General features: G+C 34.8%; 1 protein-coding gene across 10 annotated transcripts in view; it reads left to right on the top strand.

Annotated features, from left to right (window-relative positions):
• Positions 1–25,649, top strand: part of Mbtd1 (mbt domain containing 1) — a 64,299-nt gene that overhangs the window by 7,699 nt on the left and 30,951 nt on the right. For 4 of the 10 annotated variants that reach the window (XM_076871659.1, XM_076871660.1, XM_076871663.1 and 1 more), the window contains 4 exons: positions 15,012–15,213; positions 18,238–18,377; positions 19,768–19,882; positions 21,314–21,396. In XM_076871659.1, coding sequence (XP_076727774.1) covers positions 15,060–15,213; positions 18,238–18,377; positions 19,768–19,882; positions 21,314–21,396 — 492 coding nt within the window. In that variant the 5' untranslated portion in view covers positions 15,012–15,059. Of the gene's footprint in view, positions 1–15,011; positions 15,214–18,237; positions 18,378–19,232; positions 19,349–19,767; positions 19,883–21,313; positions 21,397–25,649 lie in introns of those variants that run through there. The other 6 variants (XM_076871664.1, XM_076871662.1, XM_076871658.1 and 3 more) reach the window with 5 other exon arrangements.

Genomic DNA, 25,649 nt, shown 5'->3' with positions numbered 1-25,649 from the left:
AAGATGAGGAAAAGAACAATAGATAGACCAAGGGGAATTCTGCCTGGGTGATCACATGTTCCCAGTGCTACATGACTACAGAAAATGGAAGAGGAAATTGTGATTATTTTTAGAAGTAATACTGATTTCTAAACCTTTGATGGAGGTAATGCAAAGAAATGAAAACTACAGATAATAGTTAAGAATATCACAGCAAAATTCTAACTATTACGCAGTCTCTTGAACCACATTAACACATTGTGTCCCAGATGTGGAACACCTTTAAAACCTTAAATTGAGCAACAAATATACCACTAAGGGTAACTGAAATAATATGTGAATATTATGTTCACAGAATTGAAAACTTGTGACTTAATGAATTGTGTAAAAACATCTTGGTGAAGCTCATACTAGAAATACAAAGATAATTTAGTGTTTGTGAACCTACATAATTTACTATATTAATAGTTCTGAACAGAAAGATCATAGATCTTGAAAAGGCCTGAGGCAAAATTTTAACACCTAACCAAAAGTTTTGAGAAAACAGGAATGGATAAATACTTTTTTATTTAACATGATTTTATTTTCACAAATAAGCACCTCAGTCCTAAAGCCAGCATTTTAATAAGAAACACAGTGACAAAGTAAGGGTGACTCTTTTCTACACTATTTAGACTAGAACTCTGAGCCCATACATGCAGGATGGAGAAAACAAGTCAGGCATAATACTGGAAAAAGAAAAAATAAAGTTTCTTTGTTGGTGACATGATTGTTTTTCTGAAAAGCCATAGAAAATCAATGGCCAAACTATCTCAAGACAATTTGAGAATCTTAAATAATAAATGTCCATGTAGTGCAGAAATAGCCAGTTAAGACAATACAACAACCAGGTATGGTGGTGCACACCTATAATCCAAGCTAATCAGTAATTTGAGGCCAGAGGATCTCAAGCTCAAGGCCAGCATTGGCAACTTAGTGAGACCCTGTCTCAAAAAAATAAAATGACAAAAAACTAGCTCAGTGGTAGAGTGACCCTGGGTTCAATCCCCAAAACTGCAAAAAAGGAGGGAAAATAGGAAAGGTGGTACCACAAAAAGAAAATCACATTTATAATAGGAACAACAAAATACTTAAAATTCTTAATGATGTGCTGTAAAGAGAGTTGTTTTAAAAGCTGTGTGAAGCTTGGAGTCCGGGGTCGTAGAGCACTTGCTTAACATGTGTGAGGCACTAAGTTCGATCCTCAGCACCACATAAAAAATAAAGTTATTATGGCCATCTACAACTAAAAAAAAAAAAAAAAAAAAAAAAATTTTTTTTAAATAAAACGCTATGTGAACCAAACTATAAAGCATTCCTAAAAGACACAAGTTAAGCCAGGCACGGTGACACGCCTATAATCCTAGCAGCTCAAGAGGCTGAAACAGGAGGACCACAAGTTCCAGACCAACCTCAGCAACTCAGTATGACCCTATCTCAGATTTAAAAAAAGGTGGGGCTGGATTTGTTGGCTCAGTGGTTAAGCAACCCTGGGTTCAATCCCCAGTACCAAAAAGAAGACACAAGGTAAATTTGAACAAATGGAAAAGCATCCATTGTTCTTGTGTAAGACATCTCAATATCATCTAATTGTCACATCTTTCTAAGTTAATTGATAAATTTGATTAAATCCCAATATAAATTTTTTGGTATAGAGTTGAACTAGTTAATACAAGAAGTTCATCTGGAAAAAGAAACATGCAAGAATATGGAAACATTAAAAGAGCTCTTTGAAGTGGATCTAGCTCCAGCAGGTATAAAAATATCCTGGAAAGCCTGTAATTATAAAAGCTAGGAAATGGCACATGACTAGACAAACAAACAAAAAAAACCCTGCACCACCTAATCTTTTAGTCAACAAGGAACCACATGTACAATAGTGGTACCATAAGATTATAACAGTGCTGAAATTTTCCTGTTGCTTATGACATTATAGTAGCCACTATAATGTGGTAGCACAATGTACTACGTGTTTGTGTTGATGCTGGTGTAAACAAACCTATTGTATTCTAGTGCTTTAAAAGTATATCACACACAATTATGTACACTACATAATGCTTAATAATAAATGCCTGTGACTGGTTTATGTGTTTACTATGCTTTTTATCATTATTTCAAAGTGTACATGTTATTTTTTTAAGTTCGCTGTTAAACAGTATTTCATGTTATATCAACAGTAGCCTCATAAATCTCATGTTCACTGCATCTTTCCATCATGCCATTTTCTCTTCTACTTGATTTAGTCACATGTTGTTTTGCTCATCGTGGCCCCTAAGCATACAAAATCCATTGCTCATTTTGCCACTGTGAGGCCACATGGAGGGACTGATTTGAAAATGAAATAAGTGATTAAGCACTACAAAGGTGGAAAATCAGTGATGGTTATTGCTCGCCAGTCAGGCATGTCCCATTCCTCCATAGCCATGAGCTTGAAGAACAAGAACAAAGAAGGATCTGCTTCATTGAAGGCAATAAGACTACAATTCAAGAAGGGTCTATGTCTGATATACAGGTACTTGTAATGACCTGGATTGAAGACCAAACACAGAAGCATATTCCTCTCAGTACCGTGATGGTTATGGCTAAGGCAAAAAGTTGGTGGTGATGAAAGAAAAGGCTGGACCTGACCACAGTGTTGAATTTACTGCTAGCTTTGAGTTGCTGAAATGATTCAGAAATCATTAGTTCAATGCATTATGTGAAAGTGAATGGTGAGTCCTGATGTGAAAACAGCTGAAGAACTTGTGGAAACTAGGCTGATTGGGGGAAATAATTATTTGTCAGAGCACTCTAACAGCATAGGCTATATAATATAGCCTAATGTGTAGTAGGCCATAGTTTCTGGGTTTGTGTAAGTGCATTTTATGTTTAACCAACAGCAGAATCATTCAATGTTACATTTCTTGAAACATGTTCCTGAAATTAATTGATATGTGGCTATAGATCCAGAAGCGGACAAAACTACATAGGGGGATATTTCAAACCAGAGGTAAAGGTGGACATTCTAATAAAAGATATTTTAGCAACTACCTAGCTATTTGGTGGTGGGGGGATGGATATTAGGCCCATTTTTCACACCATACACAAGAATAAACTCCAAATGGGTCAGAATCTAAATATAAAACAGTATAAATGCTAGAAGGAAATGTGGGTGAATTTTTCTGTATCACGATTTAAGAAATTCTTTTCTAATTGATTCATAATTAATATACAGTGAAAGACTATACTGGTTGCCCTAGGGATTTAGCTCAGTGGTAGAGTGCATGCTTCAAATGCATAGGCCCTGCGTTTGATTCTTAGCTTCAAAAAAGAAAAAAATACTGGTAAATTTTAATACATTAAAAAAAATAATTTTATGCCAAAAAAACTTCATGTGCAGAATCATAATTTGCCATAAATACAGAGAAGAGTGAATTTCTGAGTACAAACAACCGAAATAAATCATGACTAAAACCTTAAGGAAAAAGCACAAAAAGATCAGAACAGACAAATCCCACGTGCGCAAAAGAAGATACAAAAAAAGACAAAGTTTGCTAGACTGAGCACTGAGTTTAAAGAGTTGGTCTTTAATATCAACTCCCCACTAAAAACGAGAATTTCTTCGAAAAATGAATTTCAGGGTTGGAACAGCATAGGTAAAAAGAAAATTGAGCATGAAACATGTTTTTGTGCCAGAAAGGAAGTACTCAAATAGTCAGGCGCATGTGAAAAAGAACCAGTTTGGGGAGATCCTAGCAGCCAAACCTGGAATGATATGAGCCCCCAGATAAGGACAATGATGAATTGTTGGGGGAAAATAGGAATTAATTCATACTGGTAATTAATAGGTAAGCAGATGAAGTGAGAGTAAGATTTCTTGATGACTGGTGTAGCGCTGCAGTTGGGAAGTCATTTTAGCAGCCATCATGATAGAGTTTGGTTTGGCAAGGATTATCATTACATAGTAAATTAAGGGTGGGAGAAGCAGTATATGCATATTTTAATCATGACCCAGGCCTGCTTATTAATTGCAAGGAGAAATTAGGTGAATATACAGTGGGAAAAACTGCATGAGACCTTGGGCATCTTATGCCTCAGTTCAACATCCTGAGACAGATACAACATTGTTTATGCAGTATTGTGGGAATACATAACACGAATCTAATGAGGGAAGGTCAGATGAACCCCCCAAGATTAAAAGGGGGCAACTCTGCATTCTTCAAAATTAACCTTTCGATTTAAAAAGATAAATACAACGTGATCCTGGACTGGAAAGAAGAAATGCAGATAATATTGTGGATTCAGTTTGTACTAAGGATGGTAAATTAGAGAATTATGTTTAACATTAATTCAAATTAATGTTGTATTTTCTCAAACTGATAACTGTGCTATAGTTAGTTATGAGAGAAAGTTTTTAATTCTAGGAAATGCATAGTTTAAATGATTAGAGAGAGCCAACCAGTTGGGTCCAACGTTAACAACTGGTGAGTCTGTGGGTGCAGGGGTTCAGTGTATCTGAAAGCATGATGTTATTTCCAATAGGAATTTTAAAAAGAAAAAACTGCATTAATGTACCATTTTTCACCTGTCGTTTTGGCATATATTAAAAGACAAAGAGTATTTTTCATTAGGTTTTGAGAAGCAAGCACTCTCAATTTGCTGGTGCAAGTATAACTAGTAACTTTTCTTTGGAGAAATTTGTCAGTGTCTAACATAGGTATACACACATACATGTATCCTACTTCTGAGAATATATCCTGGAGGAGTACTTCACTAATATAAAAATACATATGCATAACTTTATTGTATCATTTGTAATTGCAAAAACTTGAAAACTAGATGCATTTGCACTGAAATGGAGTTATTTTTATTCTAAGAGGAGATTATAGTATTTGATCTTTCACGTAAGAAAAGAAAATAAAAAAGCATGTATGAATCCATCTACCTTTGGAAAGAGTATACCTACAAAAAGCATGAACCAGAAAGCAATAAAGTTGATTACACAGAAGGAAACTGATCTTCCAGGTAGAAAATGAAATTTAATTCAATGAAGGAGTTTAAAAACTAAAAGCAAACCAAACAATTAGAAAATACTAACATAACCACTATGGAAGGAGAAATAATTCAAATAACTCTTCTTAAGTTGGCACCCAGCCCCTTGATCTGGGGAGAAAGGGCTGCAAAGAAATTACTATTTTTTAATTTTGTATGTAATATAGTTCTTCTTTTGCTATTTAAGTATATAAAAGGATTGAGCAAATGAGTGCATTGAGTTTGTTGAGGAACAAGAGTTTTCACTGTAGAAGAGACAATAGGGAGTGTGAATAGGTTTTAAAAAGGAAAAAACCTGTGGGGGAGATTGAAATTGTGGTTATAGGTAGAAGTTCCCAATATTCTAAAATACTTGTGTATATGCATTTGTCACATACAAGTGTGTGCATATTCTTAATTCTCTCAACTGAAAGGGCCCTGAAGCAGAGAAATCCCAATGGCAATGAACAAATTGGACACATGTTTATGTCTAATACAATAATAATCTAATAAAAGAAACTTAGGCTGTTTGGAGAAGTATTTGATTCCAGCTCAGAGAGAGATGAGTTTATGATAAGTCTGAAATACCTTGTTGTGCCGGGAAGTAAGGAGTTACTCCAAAAACGTTAGGAATGTGTCTAAATAACCTCATCTTGAAGGAGCTCCCACTCACCCAGTCTGTGACAGTTTGAACCATTGAGTAATTAAGAACAATAATAAATAATAAGCCATTGGAAAGTAGTAATCTCTGAGTTGATATCCATAGTAAATAGTAAGTGATAAGGTCCCTTAGAGAAGATGCCAAATGATGAACATGAAATGCTGGGGGTGGAAAATAATCACAGTTAAGGACTATTTGCACAAGGATCATTGGATGTTAAATCCAAAGTAATATTTTGATGATTAGAATATTTGTATGTTTAAGTGTTTCCCCATAGATAGCTTATTTAACAGAAAATAAGAGGAAAATGTTAAATAGTCTTGAAACCAGACCAAACCTAGAGCAGGTCATTAAAATTAACATCACCAGTAAGGACAGATAGCCATCCTGCTTCTGGAGTTGATACCCTGAGAAAAACAGCACTAGTTAGGTAAACAGCTGGTTGATAGGCAACATCATCAATTAATGAGAAAATCTCAAGTAAACCCAAAATAAAGAAATTTTTACTTTTGAGATAAGTGAAAATCTGCAGAATTCCAGATTATGTAAGATAATCTTTCAAGTAGGGAGATCATAATACCCACTCCTGAAGTGGGGGCTATACCACAGCACTTCCTTCCCAAGAGTTCAACATGGGAAAGGTTAAGAATCACTTTATTGCAGGGCATACTGACACAGGCTTGTAATCCTAGTAGCTCGGGAGGATGAGGCTGGAGGATCACAAGTTCAAAGCCAGCCTCAGCAACGTAGGCCCTGGCTCAAAAAGGGCTGAGGATGTGGCTCAGTGGTTAAGCACCCCTGTGTTCAATTCCCAACTACCCACTCCCCACACAAAAATCACTTTATATGGAGAAATTTGACACTGCCTCAACCAGATGATCAAAGTCAACATCAACACTAATAAGTCATGTTGATAGTATTTATGTAACATAAATGGCACTTCTAACACAACTTCAGCCTGATCATGAGAACAAATCTCAATGGAGAGGTGTTAAACAAATTACCTAAGCAGAACTCTCAAGATAGCCAAAAGGAGAATTTTTTTTTAAAATCCACAATAACTTTAGGACAATTTTATGCCTGAAGACTTATGGCAACTATATGTAATATAGAATCTTGGAACCGAAAGAACATTAGGTGAAAATGAAAGATTTGAATTAAGTGTAGAGTGTTTAAGGATAACGTGTCAATGTTGATTATTTGCAACAAATGCACAATACTAAGATTTAATAATAGTAGAAGTAGATGTTTTAACCTGCTGTATTTTCAGTTTTTCTAACTTCTGAAAAAGAGCTCCTTTAAGGGAAGGAACTATGTTCTTAAAAATATGTTAAGTGTTAAGAAAGACAAAATTATCTTTCTAGATTCAAACTTAAGATTGACATGACAAATGGAATGTTTGATCTTGGACTAGAGGGGAAAAAATCCACACACTGAGTCATCAACAGAATGTGAGTGGTAGATTAGATTAAAGTATTGGGTTAATTTTGTAATTTCTTGATCATTATTGCTATGCCGGTACCATATAAGAGGATGTCATTATTAGGAAAGGCACATTGAAATGTAGGACAGTATTTCCTAACCAGGGTGGTTTTACCTCCTACAAGACGTGGTAGCTCCTGGAGACTTTCAGGGTTGTCACAGGGTGAATGGGGGAATATTACTGCCAGAAATGGTACTAAACATACTAAATACAATGCACCATATAAGTTCTCTGGCCCCAAATGCCAGTATAAGGTTGAGAAACCCTGAGCTATGACTTCCAGCCCTGATTTAGAGGTAAGTGGACTTTGAAGCATGTAAGCTTTTCACAAATAGCTGGGGGTTGGGGGGAAGTTGTATATAGAGAGAAATAAATGGGTCAGAATGCTAATAATCAATCAGGTTAATGATATCAAGTTTGTATTATTGGAATTGCTGTTAAATTACAAATAAATGATACAAAAAAGCTAACTATTTTATAGTAAAAGTTTTATCATTACCTTCTTAAAGTAAAAAAGACATAATATATTTAATAAATTAATTTTATGAAAAATAAAAATATGTAACCCAGCTAGTACTCAATAGATCAAAATACTTGCTTTTTGTTTTTGTCACTGGAAAATAAGGAGTCTTGTTTCATTGCCATATAGTATAAGTTTTTTTAAAATTGCTGTGTTTACATAGTATGTAGCTAGTATACTACCTATTACTGCTGTTCACCCAGTCACTAGTATCTTTAGTATAATACTTTTTTCTAGTAATTGTTGACTTTTTTTTATTTGTACTAGGGATTGAACCCAGGAGTGCTTAACATCCCCAGCCCTTCATATTTTTTAAGACAGGGCCCTCACTAAGTTTCCCAGAACCTTGCTAAGTTGCTGAGTCTGGCTTTGAACCTGAGATCCTGCTGCCCCACTCTCCTGAGCTGCTAAGTGTGCACCACTGCACCTGGCTCATATTTTCATTTGGTCATGTTGGGAGTATCACCATTTTTTGACATGCTCCAACAAGTATAAAAACGGATGTTTTTCCAGAGTTGTCATCATCCTCCTCCTCTAATGCAGTCAGCTTCCTAAGCCTGCTGTATGACTATAATCCTGGGACATCTCTTTATCATTGCCCTAGAAATTTTCTTTACCTCTGTCCTGTGTTGGTTCATTTAGTTCCTATATCAGCCATCTTCCTCTATCTTGGTTACTTTGATGTACAGTAAAATGCATCTTCTGGGAACTTGCTGAAAAAGCACAAATATTAGAACTGTTTCTTTGAAATGTGGCATTTTTAACAGATTTATTGGAGTAAAATGTATAGTTGCATAAATTTTTTGAGGGGATAGTTTAGTTTTACTTTGCTGGGATCCAATCCAGGTCCTTGTGTGTATTAGGCAAGTGCTCTACTACTAAACTACTTCTCCAGCCTAATTTGAGAAGACATAGGTATATACTCATGAACTCCCACCACAATCTAGATAATGAGGATACCCATCACCTCCAAAATTTTTCTTCTCCTTTATAACTCCTTTTCATCCCTGGCCCTCACCCTGTCTCCTAATAATTACTGATCTACTTTCTATCACTACACACTAGTTCACATTTTCTGGAATTTTATATAAAAGCAATCATTTATTATGAACTCCTTCTCTGTCTTTCACAAAGCTTAATTATTTTGAGGTTTTATCTATATTGCAATTCATTTTTTTGTATTGCTGAGTAAGCAAAATGGAATTATTGTAATGATGTACTACAATTTGTTTATTTACTTGGTAGATACTTAGATTGCTTCCAATTTGAGCTATTTAGTCCATTGCATATATGTGTTTAAATAGGCATATGCTTTTATTTATCTTAAGTACCTAGGAGTAGAATGGGTGGCAAGTAGTATAGGTTTAACTTTTTAAGAAACTGTTTTTCAAATTGCTTGTTCCTTTTTACATTCCCATCTGTAGTGTGTAACAGTTCTGTTTGCCATAATTTTTTTCAAGCCATGGCATTTATGTGTAGTAGTATCTTGAGGGTTTCATTCATATTTTCTTATCGAACAAAAATGTTACCTATCTTTTCCTGTTCTCAGTTGTCATCTATATGTCTTAACTTGAATTGTCTATTTAGATCCTTTTTTCTTTTAATTAGATTGTTTCATTCATTGAGTTTAGTGTTTCTTCGAATATTCTAAGTCTTGTTCCAGTTAGAGGAAAAGTATCCAGCTTTCCACCCTTACATGTGATGCTAGCTTTAGGATTTTTCTATTGTCTTTATCAGGTGAGAAAGTTTTCTGTTCCTGGTTTGCTGAGGATTCTTAATAGAAATCAGTGTTGAATTTTTGTCAGACACTTTTTCTGTATCTGTTAGGGATAACCATAGCTTTTTTCTTTATTGTGTCAGTATGCTAAGTTTACTGATTTTCAAATGTCGAACTAGTTTTGCATCACTAGGATAAACCTACTTGGTCAAAGCATATTATTTTTATGTATCATTAGCCTCAATTTGCTACAATTTGTGTAAGACTGTTTGCTTCCTGTATTAATGTGGAATCTTGTTCAGTTCTATTTGGGGGATCAAAGCAATTCTGGCCTAATTGAATGAGTTGGAAACTATTCCATTACCTTCAGTTCTGGAAGAGTTGGAGTAGAATCAGTATTTCTTAAGTAGAATTCCCTACTAAAGCCATTTGGGCCTGGAGTGTTCTTTGTGAGAAGATTTTTAGCTACAAATTTAGTTTCTTTAACCAGTACAGGATTGTTTGTTTCTTTATGAACAACATTGGGATTTGTGTCTTGAAAAAATTTTGTTCAGGGCTGGGGTTGTGGCTCAGGGGTGGAGCACTTGCCTAGCATGTGTGAAAACATTGGGTTCGATCCTCAGCACCACATAAAAATAAATAAAATACAGGTCTATCAACAACTAAAATAATTTTTGTTTTAATTTTGTTCATTCACACAAGTTGTTGAATTTATTGGCATAAGGTTATTAGTAATATTATTATCCTTTTAAATAGTGATGTCACTTCTTTTGTTCATGATATTGGAAAATTCTCTCTAGCTCTCTTATTTAACTTTATCATTCATCTGTTGGATTTATTGTTTTGCCTCTTCTGTTTTTAAGTTCCAAGATCTATTTTATTCTTTGATAATGTCTTACTCTTCTATCTCAGAAGATTTACACTTTTTTCAAGTTTTCTTTTGGTCCATACATTACTTCTGTTTTCTATTGATTTGTTTTGGTCCCTAATTCACACTCTTAGAGATGCCTTTGTTAAATGATCAGTGGTCCTTACCTGGTTGATCACTCTGAGTGCTTAGTAGAAAGTAGTTGATTAGACTGGGTGTGCCTGAGTTGTGCTAGTTGACTACCAAGATTCACTGATCTACCCCTACTCCCCCCCCCCCCCCCCCCCCAGTGCTAGGGACTGAACCCAGGGCTTTGTGCATGAAAGGCAAGCACTCTACCAACTGAGGTATATATCCCTACCTCTGACTGGTTGATTTTTAAGTCTTCTCTGGTGGTGTTTAGTTTTGCTATGCTTGGTTTTGTTATAGGTATCTTTTTGTTATGTTTCATATGCTTTATAGATCTATCCATGAATTCCTGTTCTAATTTCTGCAGAATTCTCAGCCAGTATCTCATTCAACATTATCTTTCTCTGTGCTGTAAGAATTCTTAAAGTGGGGAGGGTTAATCAGTGGTATTACAGTATAGTCAAATGTAAACTGTATCTAGTGATTATGTTCTGTGTATTTCAAAAACCCAGGAAAGTTTTTTTTGTTGTTTTTTTTGTTTTTTTTAAGTAATAGGAATAAACCCCAGGAGAACTCTATCCCCAAGCTGTATCCCAGCCTCTTTATGTTTTTTGTTTTGAAAGAAGATCTGGCTAAATTGCCAAAGCTAACCTTGAACTTGTGATCTTCCTCCTGGGTGGCTGGGATTACAGGTATGTGCCACACATTAGAAAAAAAGGATTTTGGATGTTTTGCCTTAAAGAAATGATCAATGTTCGAGGAGGTATGTTTAATCTGATAGCAGTGTGTACATGTATTGAAATACCATATAGTACCTGATTAATATGTACAATTTTGGTTATACATGTATTGATTAAAACAAGTTAAAAATTTTTAAGAGCATAAGGAATTCTTATTAGACATTTATTAGATATTTATATTCTAACCATTTATCCTTCATTTCTCTATTTAGCTATGCCTAATCTATTGAATTTTTAAAATTACTTTGCTCATTTTTCAATTATTTTTATTTCTTAAACAGAATATGTTTGATTATTTTTATTCCATTTCTGGCAGTTTCAGTGCCTGAAGTATTTGTTATTCTTAATCTATTTTTGCTGATGCTTCCTCATGGTGGATTATTGTGTTTATATTTGTGCATTCATATATGGTGGGAATGCTGAAAGGTCTGAACTGTAGGTCACTGTTACCTGATATGATTTAGGATTCTTCTGCTTGATGTCAAAGCACAGTAGTAGCCTGCACCCATTTTAATTTCTTCCCCTGAGGATTTCTTCACCTTAGTAGGGGGGGTAAATTACAACTTTGGACTTATTCATGAGGGCAGACCTGTGATTACAAAATCCCAGAGAAGCTTTCCATCAAGAGCATGCACAGAAAAGACTCTTTTGTGAGTCCTCTTTCCATGTAGTCTTGTTTTTTTTTTTTTCCCACCTACTCTTTCACTGAAGTTGTAACCTCCCTCAGGGGTTTTAGACATTTAAGTTCCTCCATAGTAAATAATGATAAGTTTTGCACAGGGAAACCCAATTATAGTTTATATGTCTATCTTAATGTAAGAAAAACATTTAGAGAATAGCACTCCCTAAATAGAAAACAGCTTCCCAAAGAGTTTGGCATGGATTGTGAGTATTTCAAGATGCTCATCCCTGGGTTAGAGGATGTTGCTCCGTGGTAGAGCACTTGCCCAGCCTGCACAAGGCCTAGGGCTCAGTCCCCAGTAATGCAAAACAAGAAGATACTCATCCCTACAATACTTAGGGTAGCCAAAAGTTTCAGTCTGGGTACATCCCCATGCATTATATAGATGATCTTCTCCATGTGTGCTGAAAAGGTCAGAGAACTAGAATATTAGTCCTTCAAGATAATTTGGAAAAGACTACATACTACCTATCCCTCTTTGATAATCATAATGTTCATAAGCATTCAAGACTCCAGAAGACTTTGAAGTAAGGAAAATTTTCTAAATGTATTTGACTATAGTATTTTGGAGAGGGGGGGTGTACAGGATTGAGCCCGGGAACACTTAACCACTGAGCCACATCCCAACCCGTTTTATTTTTTATTTTGAGACATGGTCTTGCTAAATTGCTTAAGGCCTCGACTAAGTTGCTGGCGCTGGCTATAAACTCAGTATCCTCCTGCCTCGGCCTCCCAAACTGCTGGGATTACAGGCATGCAATATCACACCTCACCTTCAACTGTGGTACTTTTAAAAAATGATAACAGCCTATAATTATTGAAATTTAAAATGTTTGTAATTATTGATCTCCTAAAATTTCAACTCAAGAGTTAGAAGATATTCTGGATTGACATTGCAATAAACATGCAGTAGTTGCTGATTTGGCTGTATAGTAGACAAGCTTCTATGAAAACTAGTGAGTTTAAAAGGCCACTTGGGAGTGTAAAAGGTCACCTCCTCATGAATTTATTAGAAGAGTCTAACACATGTATATGAAGTGTGCATACCAGACACTGTAGCAAATAGTTCATAATGTCTCCTCATTGCCCAAAGAAAAATATTCCTTACCTAAACTGGCCTACAATGATCACATGACCTGGGAAGTATATCCCACCTTTGATCTCATCTCCTACACTGTTCATTAGGCATTAGCCATATTGGTCTTTGGTGTGTGTGTGTGTGTGTGTGTGTGTGTGTGTGTGTGTGTGTGTGTGTGTGGTTTTGAATGAACAGCATGCCTTTATTTTATGTGTTTATTTTTGAGTGGTGCTGAGGACCAAACCCAGTGCCTTGGACGTGCAAGGCAAGTGCTCTGCCACTGAACCCGAGCCCCAGCCTCAACCAATGTTAGCCTTTTTAGTATGCCAGACTGAAAGATCTTTTATTTGCCTAGTATATGGAGCAGCATATATTCAGAAGGTTGCTGTTTTGTTTCGTTGTTCTTGGAGTCTTACTTCACTGAGACTGTTTGTTGCCACTGAATCTCAGCTGACAGTCCCTATGACCCCACTTCTTGCTTGTGTAGTGTATCCCGCAAATACTACAACCTTTGTAAGAACCCTGGATTTTCTCTGTACACCATTCTCTTAACTTTCAGTTACTGTGTGACACACGTTTGATAAATAGTTGTTGAATCTTTAGTGAATATGAGAAAAAACTCATAACTTGCTCAAGTTCTCACGCAATAAATAGCAGGTGTGTCAGAATTCTGTGTTCTTTGTACCACACTACATCTAAATGAGGATTTTCCCATCCTTTCAGCCTGATTTATTCTCTTAAACTCTGATGGTAGCAAAACTGATTTTTTTCGACAATGCATTTAATTCATAAAAATACCTACAAGTTGTTCAGAACCAAATCTCCTGAATAACATGGATGATCATGCTAAGAAAAATTAGGAAAAGAGTAATTTTAAAGATTTTTCTGTTTAAAATTCAATCTAAAAGTTCTAAAAGAAGAGTACTATGGGTTGGTGGTTGTGGAACATTATGGGGACATGTAAAGAGCCTTCCCAGAGGGAGTTCTTAAATGTCAGTGTTCTTTGGGGATATAATATTTCCAGTGTGTTTGTGCTTTCGTAGTTAACACCTAATATGAATGAATCAGCTTTCCATCCCAAATACATGTGAACAATAGATTTTAGCTTTGTTATTGACCATGGAATACCAGAAGGAAGTTAGACTACCCAGAAAAGAAATTGTAAAGAAAGTTTAAGATGAGATATACACATACAAACACACATTAACTGAAGCAAAAGAATAAGAATAGATGCCAATTCCTAAAGATTCTTCAGTTAGTAGTTTTCCCTGTCGAATTAATAGCTGTCTGCATCCTTTTTTTCCTCTTCATTGTTTTCTATTTTATTTTGACTTTCTTCTTACCGGACTTGAAGTTGTGGAATTTGTATCAGGGTGTTGGAATAGCAGTATTTGGGTTTTCCTTTTTCATGGCTTGAGTGAGGGAACATCTTTTGGAAAAGACATGGCTGCATTCATTGAAGATGATAAAGTGTCTTTGTGCTATTTGAAGAAAAAATAATGTTTAGTTTGAGATCATTGGGTTGGGCTTTTGCTATTGTTTTATGTTTTAAAAAATGAAATAGAGTTTTATATAGGTAGAAATGTTATCTTCAATAATTTTTGAAATAATTAATACCTTAAAATTATCTCTGAAATTTTAAATTCTTCATTAGTCCTTTTATAATTATTAGCAGTGATTTTTTTAAAAAAATATCTATTTTCTGGATGCTCTAAATTGAGCATGAAAGGCAAATTAAGAAATCTATTTATGTGGCTCACTACAGTTTTTTTTTTTTTTTATGAAGAAATCATCCAATCTTTATATAGAAAAGTAACATGCCCAGTTTAAGATAAAACTTGAGTTACATGATAGTCTTCTGATTCACATTCACTGTTCATCATTGTAATTATTAATATTATTAGTAATATGATAATGATAGATTTATGTCTCATAAGTGGAGGACTCCTTTTTGACACAAATATTAAGCTTTTCATTATAAAATAAAATTATCATTTTTCAGTGCCAGATTTCATCAAATATCATTTACCAAAATGGGTGCTGAGGTCTTTCAGGGGATATATTTGAGTACTCTATCATGTGTTACTGGTTTCTTGTACTTTAAGACAGAACATTCTTCACAATCTAAAAGGAAAAGAAGAGACTCATTCGGGATGTTCGACGGTTATGATAGCTGCAGTGAGGACACAAGTAGCAGCTCCAGCTCCGAGGAGAGTGAAGAAGAAGTTGCTCCTTTACCTTCCAATCTTCCAATTATCAAAAACAATGGACAAGTGTACACATACCCAGATGGTAAATCTGGCATGGGTGAGTATTTATAGCTTTCACCTGTTGTACAACTTTGTGTTCAAGAGTGTGTTTTCATGTGATTTTTTCCATCATTTCCCTTCCTTAGAATTTTGAAGCACTATATGAAGAGGCAGAACCTGAATCATAGTTCCAGATAGGACACTGAGTATATGTTCAAGCTCTGTTTTTGCCTACCTCCTCCTAGTGGGAAGCAAGTAGAACAAAATAAAAAGCAAAAGGTTATTGAGAAACTTAATGTGGACATAAATTCAGTAGATAATAAATCATTGCATAACTGAAAATATGAAGGATCATAGAGGTACAGATTTGAAAGAGATGTTCATGGTAGAGCTTTTTTCTCACAATTCCTCCTAAGTCTTCTGTTTTGACATTTCCAATTATAAGGTACTCTAACTCAGAAAGCAATTTCATTCTCTTAATAGCTCTAATTACTAGAATAGTCTTCGTATTGTACTAAAAATATTCTGCTCTAACTTTTGTCTTTTGGTTTTTAAGTTGCTTATAAAGCTACATAAAAGGCAAGCATGGTGGTACACACCTATAATCCCAGTTACTCAGAGGCTGAGGCAGAAGGATCACAAATTCAAGGCCATCCTGGGCGCCCTGGGTTTAATCAACAGTGCCACCAAAATAAATAAATGAGTAAATAGTAGTGTGCTCAGGATTGGTATTATGAAGATGGTGAAATTGAAAAAAAAAAGTACACAGAATAATTCTAATCTAGGGGCTGGGGATGTGGCTCAAGCGGTAGTGCGCTCGCCTGGCATGCATGCGGCCCGGATTCGATCCTCAGCACCACATACAAAGATGTTGTGTCCGCCGAAAACTAAAAAATAAATATTAAAAAAAAAGAATAATTCTAATCTAGATTGTCTCTGGACACATCAAGTAGCCACAGTTGTTTCAGCCATTTCTCGTAATATCACAGTGATTTAATTGAATATATGGTCACTTTCCTCTGGGAATTTTCAGATTGTGTGGCAAAAGGGTGGCTACTCCTCCTGATTTGCCTGGGACTGTCCTGTTTTTAACTATTGAAAGTCTCCCATCCTGGAAACCACCTCAAGCAAATGTTTGGTCCCCCTTTGTGATTAGAGCAGAAGATAATTCAGCCTTTACTGCCTTTTTTTTTTAATATGATCACAATATCTTTATTTTTATGTGGTGCTGAGGATTGAACCACTGCCTCACATGTGTGAGGCAAGCGCTCTGACGCTGAACTATAACCCCATCCCCCTTTTACTGCCATTTTCAGCACACTATTTCCATGTAAACAACCAACATTGTTTTGCTTTTTATGAATATAATACTGAATCACAAATAACTGGGTTTTGGTTTGCTTTGTATTCTTTACCACATAAATCAGTTTGCGTTGATCTTGTGCTTTAATTTCCTTAACCCAAAGGTATAGGACTTTGAATCTCTTTGAAATCTTTTTCTTAATAACTTAAGTCTTAGCAGAATTAAATTGCTATCTAATGTTGAATACTGTGTTATCCAATCTTCCAGATTTGATAACTCCACCCTGTTAATCCTGTTCTGGCCTTTTGATTAAAAAGTTGTACATCTCAGGGTCTGATACAGGGTCTTGCCAGACCATAACAAAAAATTCCCATCTTTTATCAAGACCCACTAGATGTGGTCATCCTACCAGTTGAAACTTACCTAGGGAGAGCTGGGATTGTAGCTTAGCAGTAGAACACTTACCTAGCATGGGCAAGGCTCAGGCTTAAATCCCCAGCACCACATTTAAAAAAAAAAAAAAAAAAAAAAAGGCAAGCCTAGGTTTTTCTACTCCAACTGCTATTTCTCAATCATGGTTGATAGAGCTGTGTGAGAGATTTTATCAAATATATTAATGCCTATTGATACCTAGTCTTGCCATGCTTTGGTTATAGCATGCCAGTCTGGTAACCGTATTGCAGAAGAAAAGGTTATTATTAATACTTCATATATGCTAGCATCTGCTTTAATTACTGGAGGCAGAAATGAACAGCACAGAATAAGATTCCTGTCCTGATGAAGCTTGGGTCCTAGTCAAGGGAGTTCTAGTTTGACACATATCATTCTTGGCAAGGATTCGTTGTACCTGGGGGATCGTAACTTTTTTTTTTTTAATCTAGGTGGTCATGAGCCTTTATAACAATCTATTCTAAAATTTTTATGATTAGAAATCATTTAGATTTTTCTACCATTTGACACCCTATATTCATCTCTAATCTTCTGGCACTTAATCTTTTTTTCATGATTTCAGTAGCTTTGTAGAGTAACTTACAGATTTCCCATTTATATAGTAATCAGTACCTTACAAGTTCCTTCATGTTTGGGTGGTGGAAACATTAACCCAGTTATTTGCTATGTTATTTCCTATTTAGCTGTTTAGAACTTCAGTTCTTATGAACATGTTGATTAAATTCTACTTTTCAGCATATTTATTATCTGTTAATGAAACAGCTCTTAAAAGTCAAAATATTTACTACCATTACTGGTTAATAATAGAGTAGCTATCTCAAAACTTGAATATCACTTCCTTCGTGTCCCCTGAACATAACTTGAAAATAATCCTCAACTTGCCATTAGGATTTTTCCAAGTATTACCTCTATTTAGATTTCATCCTTTGTATTATTTTAAAAACTTAAGCTGCAATTCATGGTAATTCTCAGTTGTCTTATTCCTCTTTTATATTTTGTTTATAAATCTTTCAAAAACTTGGAATATGTATTATATGTGAAATACCTAGTCCTCTACCACTGAGCCACATCTGCAGCCTTTTTATATTTTGAGATAGAATCTCACTAAGTTGCCAAGGCTAGCCCTACTTTTTTCTTTTTTTTTCTCTCTTTTTTTTTTTTTTTTTTTTTTGGTTTGTCTCTGTAATTTGTATAAATATAAGAAGAAATTTTCAAGATAATTTTTTTAAATGAAAATACATAGTTGAGTAATTATTAAAATGTTAGATAAGATTTGATTTTTTTATTGTACGATTAAATCAAAACCAATGTCTTCATTTTGTTAATTAGCTACCTGCGAGATGTGTGGGATGGTTGGTGTGCGAGATGCCTTTTACTCTAAAACAAAACGTTTCTGCAGTGTTTCCTGTTCAAGAAGTTATTCGTCAAACTCCAAGAAGGCAAGCATTTTGGCCAGACTTCAGGTAACGGTACAGAAACCTTCTTATTCTTTATATCTGTTATTTCTATGACTTTCACCATTTATCTGTCATTTGATTGTGTTTCATTGCATTCTACCTCTATCCAAGTGGCCAGTTATTTTGTCCCACATATTTTAGGAAATTTGTGAACTCCATAATTTTATAAATAACATTGAGTATCTATTTTAAATGTACAAGGCATGCTATCCAAAACAAATTATAAATTGCTTGTGTAAGTGAATTGACAGTACTTACCCTTTTCAAATAAGTGAAAAGAAATACCTTTGTACATATAAAAAATGGAGCCATTTTCTTTCCCCTTCTTGTTTCCTTTTGAGTTAATACCAAAGTAGAATCTTTTAACAGGTTACGGGAAACAATTTACTTTCTGGGTACAATTTTTACTCTCTGGTTTTAATTTTCCTTCATCCTTTTATTTTTTTATTTTATTTTATTTTTAATGCTTGTGTGTATATGTGTGTGTGTGTGTGTGTGTGTGTGTGTGTGTGTATGGTGCTGGGCATCAAACCTAGGGCCTCACACATGCTAGCCAAGCACAGCATTGTACTTTTCATTATGATGCAATTGCTACCTTGATCAAGCATTTGCTTGTTTTTGAAAACATTTATAGAATGGAAGGAGGATAATTATTCTTTAAACGGATGGAATCTTGACTATTTGACTTAGTTATTACTATTGTATCATATATAGCATTTTGTAAATGATTTTTTAATATCTTTCGTTGGATGGTCACATTTTTGTTTGTTTGTTTTACTTAGTGTGATCATTACATAGCACTGAAAGGGTTATTTAAGTCCCCCAAATTAAGGAAATACATCACTTAGATGTATTTCTATATTTCAGATAGACAGTACCTAAAGATCCTGAACAGTGGTCTGTACCCAAATGGATGGCAGTTTGTCACACTGTGAATTTGGCCATGATCATTTTGTCATTGATCTTTTGCGTTAGCACTAAAGGTATAAACCTCAGTCACTTGCTCTTTGAACATTAAATTATCTTCTCTTACATATAAATAGCAATGCTTGGCAGCCTGCATGAGTGAATAACAACTGGTTCTTTCTACTGTAAGAAGAAATCAAGTATCCACAGCCTATACTTTAACATTTTATGGGATATAATTTTTTATTAACATATTAATTTGCATATTGCTGTTTTAGTCTATGCCAGGTCTGCTACCCATGTTAGATATTTACATTGTAGCAGAACTCCAGAAAAAATTTCTCATGTTAAAATTCCTTGTATCTTTCCTCTGCTTTAATAATTTTCTAAACCCTCAATGTTTACTTAAGCAAAATGAATAGAACTGCAATCATGTTAAATTTTGGTGGTGGGGTGATGAAAAAGAATCCTATTTACTTAGCTCTTCTTGTTTCAGGGTAAGCCTCCAACAAAAAAAGCAAAAGTTCTTCAGAAACAACCTTTAGTTGCTAAACTAGCTGCTTATGCTCAGTATCAAGCTACCTTGCAAAATCAAGCAAAGACGAAAGCAGGTAATATTGGTGAATGTAATAGGGGAAATATTTAATATAGATTCATCTAGCTTTTAGTAATGATATTTTAATTTTGGATTCCATTTAAGCTGTTTCTCTTCCCTGTTAGCACATTATGACTCTTGACTTCCTGATGGTGAATTTAATTTGAGTAAATTATTCTAAAAGGAGTAGTTCCATAGAAAAGTTCTTAGTGCTTATGGCAATCGCAGTTTTATATTTAATTCATTATTTATCTTTTATGATCTGATTGTCTCTACTGTGGGTTATAAGGAGCATTGTGGAGAATAATGGGCAAAGAAATAAAACATACAGACTTCAAAGGGATTAGGGAGAGGAAGGTAAATAGGGACTATTACTAATAGAAGATTGTTAAGGGTGGTACAAAGGCAAGGAGATAAGATATAAGACAATTTAAAACCTGGGTAAAGCCAAGTGTGGTGGTGAGCACTCAAACTCCCAGCTAAACAGAGATCAATGCAGTGAGAACTTGGTTCAAGAAGCAAACAAACAACAACAACAAAACTAATAAAGGCATTAGGTGGCAGATACGGGGTAAATATCATACTGAAGCACACATAAAAACATAGCTCAGTTGGTAGAGTGCTTGCCTTGCATGCACAAAGCCCTGGGTTCAATCCCTGCCATCACAAAAAAAAAAAAGAAAAGAAAACACAAAAGCAACCCTAGCAACGTTTGTTAACCTGAACACTTTCTCTCAACTGTTCTTGTTTTCCTAATTGGAAAGCTTGTACTTCACTTTCCACAGAGCAGGTGTTACATATAGAAAACTTTTTGATCTTGTTGTTTTCAGTTGTACATGACAGTAGAATGTATTTTGACATGTTATACATACATGAAGTATACCTCCCTGTTTTTATGGTTGTACATGATGTGGAGTTACATTGGTTATGTATTCACATATGAATATAGGAAAGTGCATGTAGAAAAAAAGAAGCTATAGTTCATTTGAAAATGAACTGATCAGAATATGAAGCTGATGAGAAAATCTGAAATTCAAAATAAAATTCGAAACATTTTGAGCACCAGTAACATCTATGCAAATGTTTCAAAATCCAGAAAACTCTGAAATCTGAAATGCTTCTGATCCCAAGTATTTCAGATAAGGGATACTTGACCTGTATGGTACAAGTTAAAAGCTCCATGTAATTTAGCAAAATTCTTCAATCTTTAACAGAAAAAAGAAGAACTTTCTTTAGTGGCAATAAATAAATTTTATTTTCAAGCTGGGGTTGTAGCTCAGAGGTAGAGCACTTGCCTTGCACCACATAAAAATAAGTAAACAAAGGTATTGTGTCCATTTACAACTAAAAAAATTTTTTTTTATTTTCATTTGTACCTTAACACTATCAGCTTTTTATTAAAAAAAGATTTGAGAATTATAATATATCTACATTTATTTTATTTCAGCAGTCTCCATGGAAGGTTTCAGCTGGGGTAACTACATCAATAGCAATAGCTTTATAGCGGCACCAGTTACCTGTTTTAAGCATGTGAGTATGACATTTCTCACCTTATTTTGAAATGCTTATTCTTTCTTTAAATGCTTATTCTTTCTTACAGTAGTGTCTAAGCCTTATCCTTAAAAGATGTTTGTTTTATACCTTAAAATTAAAATGCTTCTCTTTTTATTAACTATTATACTTATTAGCAGCTAAAAAATAACTTCTGTAACTTTTATAAATAAAGTCTTGTATAAAGAAATTGCAGTATGGGCGGGGGCTGTAGCTCAGTGGTAGAGTGTTTGCCTAGCATGTGTGAGGCCCTGGGTTCAATCCTCAGCACCACATAAAAATAAGTAGATAAAGATATTGTGTCCATCTACAAGAAAAAAGAAATTAAAAAAAAAAAAAGAAAGAAATGAAATTTCAGTATGAGGGATGGGAGTGTAGCTAGTGGTAGAATGCTTCCCTAAAATGTGTGAGCTTCTGGATTCACACTCCAGAGGTGTGGCTCAGTGGTAGGGTGCAACCAAGCATGCACAAGGCCCTGGATTTAGTCCTCAGCACTGCCAAAAAAACTTGCAATTTAAATGCTTTTTAAATAGGGAAAAGTGCTAGTCTCATCCAGTTTTCTTATTGAGTGAAACATATATATGTATATATATTTTACCAGGGTTTGTATATCAAAAATAGTTGCATATTGATAATGTCATGGCTCAACCTAACATCCATCATGTATGTTACCTGCATCTTTGTGATTTGACTAAATAATTCAAGGATATTTTTTTCCAGGGTTTTCCTAATGTAAAGTCAATATTAGTAATGTGGCATTGTGAGCTGAAATAAATGATATGTATCATCAAAAACCCTTTAAGGGCTGGGGATACAGCTCAGTTGGTAGAGTGCTTGCATCACATGCACAAGGTTCAATCCCTAGCACCCACACACACACACACAAAAAAAAAAAAATTTTTAAGTTGTTCTTTTCGGGGGCTGGAGCTGGGGGCTCAGTGGTAGAACACTTACCTAGCATATGTGAGGCCCTGGGTTCAATCCCTAGCACCACATTAAAAATAAATAAATAAACAAAGGTATTGCATCCACCTACAACTAAAACTATTTTTTTTAAAGGTGTTTTTTTCAGAGCATCTGAAGTACTTCAAAATTAGTGTCAAAAATGTCTGATGACAAGCATTTTTACTTTTGATTTATCTGTGATGAATTCTCTCCAATATTTTAACTTGTCTAGAAGTTTAATAAATATTTAAAGATTCTCTGTACACGTATAAAAAGGAAAGGGAATTTACAAAATAATGAAATTTTTTGGATTTAGGACTTTATTTTAAATAGCCAAATATTAAATAACATCATGTGAACAAAAGTCAGTTTGGTTTCCTGTTATCATAATCCAAATGAATTTTCCACTCTTTCATGGCCAGTAAAGAATTTTGATCACAATTTAGCATATTAATTCAGTGGTAGAAATACAAATTAAAGCCCAGTTCATTAATTTACCCCAGGGTTGGGGGTTGTTACTATTGTTGGAAGTATAAATGTTAAACCATTAGTGACATGCTGCCTTTCTAAAAACAACCTGAAGTGGATTCTTTTTTTTTTTTCTTTCTTTCTTTTTTTTTTTTTTTTAATTTTTTAATTTTTTGGTAGTTGTCTATGGACAGCAGGCCTTTATTTTATATATTTCTTTTTATGTGGTGCTGAGGATTGAACCCAGTGCCTCCTACATGCTAGGCAAGCGCTCTGCCACTGAGCTATAGTCCCAGCCCCTGAAGTGAATTTTTATATACATATCTCATCAAGTAAGTGATTTATTTTGCTGTAATGTTGATGATAGTGTCACAATTGTAAAGTATATTACATGCAAGGCACCAACAGCTTTAGAAAACTAAGTAGCAAATCCATAACTCTCTTGTCTTGGAATATTGCTTTCTAGTCCTGAGAAGCTCAGAATTAACTGTTCATCCCAGATTCCTGCAACATTTGTCTGTATTCTCCTTCTAAAAGGCCCTCCTATCTCTTCAGATCTGCTTTTTATGTTTTAATAGCATTAACTAGGTCAGCCCATTTTATATAAGTAGTCAGGATTTTTTAAAAATAGCATTTCAAAGTCCCAAAAGCACACTTTAGTTCCTGTACATATCTTTGAACAGTTATACTATATTAAAGGTTTTTTTCTGAGCCTGGTTAGGTGGTACATACCTTTAACCCATTTACTTGGGAAGCTGAGGCAGAATGATCACAAAGTTCAAAGCCAGTCTGGGCAGCTTAGCAAGACCCTCTCTGAAAGTACAATTTCACAAGGGCTGGGAGTATAGCTCAGTGGTAGAACACTGCCTAGCATGCATGAGACCCTAGGTTCATTCCCCAGTACCACCAAAAATATAAAATTCTTGTGAGAAAACTTCTATTTGAAATTGATTAATTTTGTTTTCTACTTTGCTTTTTTTAAGATTAAAATGTTCTATCATAGAGCACGTAATTACAACCTTGGAAATAGGCGGATTTCTTCTTCTTCAATTGAATTTAGTGTAAAATTATGGTCTATAAAAGGTCTTTAGCTCCTTCTGCCCAAGACATTGATAAACTAAAAATAAAAAAACATCATCTGCCTTACAACTCACCTCTGTTCTTTTCCTGTCAGATATATACTACTATTCTATTTTTACAGGTTAGAAAATAGAGTCCACTGAAAAAGTTTTGCAAGGATAAATACTAAACTGAGAATTGTGGTTTCCTGCTGAGAGGAGTAAAGGGAGTGGGATTGAAGATGGTAATTGAGGGTAAACTTTAATCTTACCTTTATCAGTTAGAAAAAACTTTATATTGAGAATTCCTCAGTATCTTAGTAGTATGAGTTTTCTTTATAAATTATCTTAATCAGGATCTTCATTTGAAGCCATTTGTTTTAAGAGGTTAGAGCTCATGTTAAACTCAATTTTTTTGTCTTTTAGAATTAAGTTTTCATGGTCCTCCCCCAAGATCATTTTGTCTCTAAGGGGAGTTGGTGGCTTTGACTTTAGGAAACTTATCAGGAGCTGAAGACCCTGCCTTGTACCATCAGAGTCTTCTTGATACTTGCTCTAACTGACGTAGGTTCATCAGTAGGGCGTCTTCTTGTGGACTCTGTCTGCCATCTCACCTACATTAGTATAGGTTAGGAGTCTTTCCCTGATCCTAGGGGATTCTTTTCAAACTTACTTTTAAAAAAGCACCCAATGTGTAATGTGGAAGACAGAGCTGTTCTAATTGAAACAGGAATTGGGAAGTGCTGGAGAGTGATATTGGTCAAATTATATTGTTATATTGTATATTGAGTGCATGTACAAATATGTAACAACAAATCCTATCAGTGTGTACTACTATAATGCACCAATTTAAAAAAAAAAAAAAAAGTGTGTGTGTTGGGGAGGGACAAGAATTGGCATTTAAGTGTCTGGCTTCTTTAACTTAACCCAGCCTCTTCTGGAATAAGGATCCCACATAAATATTTCCTCTCTTTCTGTACTTAGATATTATTGTAATTAGTACTTCAAGAATAGAATTCTTTCCATCACGTATCTCTTAAACTTCTGGGAACAAAGTTTTGGCAAACTGTGTCTAAAACTATAGCCTCTTGATGAAAGTACAATAGTGACTTTAAAAATAATCTACAACGGAATTGGATACCCATTATTTTTCAATATATCTACTTCATCAAAATTTGTATATTATGTTTCCATATTTCTGATATATCATTTTAACAAGGTGGTAGTTTTTCAGATATTTAACTATCAGAACATTAACTCTTACATCACAGAACCTAATAAATCTGATTCAAACCTCAGAACACAGCCAGGGTAAAAGGAAACTGCACTGATTGGTTTGGCAGGACTGACTAATACTGCCAAAGCCCCTTGGTCCACCCCTTCCTTGGCAGTCCCTGAGGTTAGAAACCACTAAGCCACTTTAAAATAATCCTAAATTTTGTGATCACAAACTGAGAGACCTTTTAAAATCGTCTGATTCACCTAATCCATTTTAATTTTTGCTTTTTTGTTGTTTTGTTTTGTTTGAGACAGGGCCTTGCTAAGTTGCTGAGTCTGACCTTAACATGCAATCCTGACTCAGCTTTCCGAGTCACTGCAGTTGCAGGCATCACCACTGTCCCCAACTTCCATCTTTTTTCGATGAAGAAACTCTTATTACTTTTTTAAGTAGCTGAATAGTAATTTGTTAAGTCCCAAAAAGCAGTATCCATATCTATAAATTGTGGAAAATTATTATAGATTTGGATACTGTTTTGGATA

Source organism: Callospermophilus lateralis, chromosome 11 (genome assembly GCF_048772815.1).
Source record: "Callospermophilus lateralis isolate mCalLat2 chromosome 11, mCalLat2.hap1, whole genome shotgun sequence".
NCBI lineage: Eukaryota > Metazoa > Chordata > Mammalia > Rodentia > Sciuridae > Callospermophilus > Callospermophilus lateralis.
This window is presented reverse-complemented; position numbering and strand designations above follow the sequence as displayed.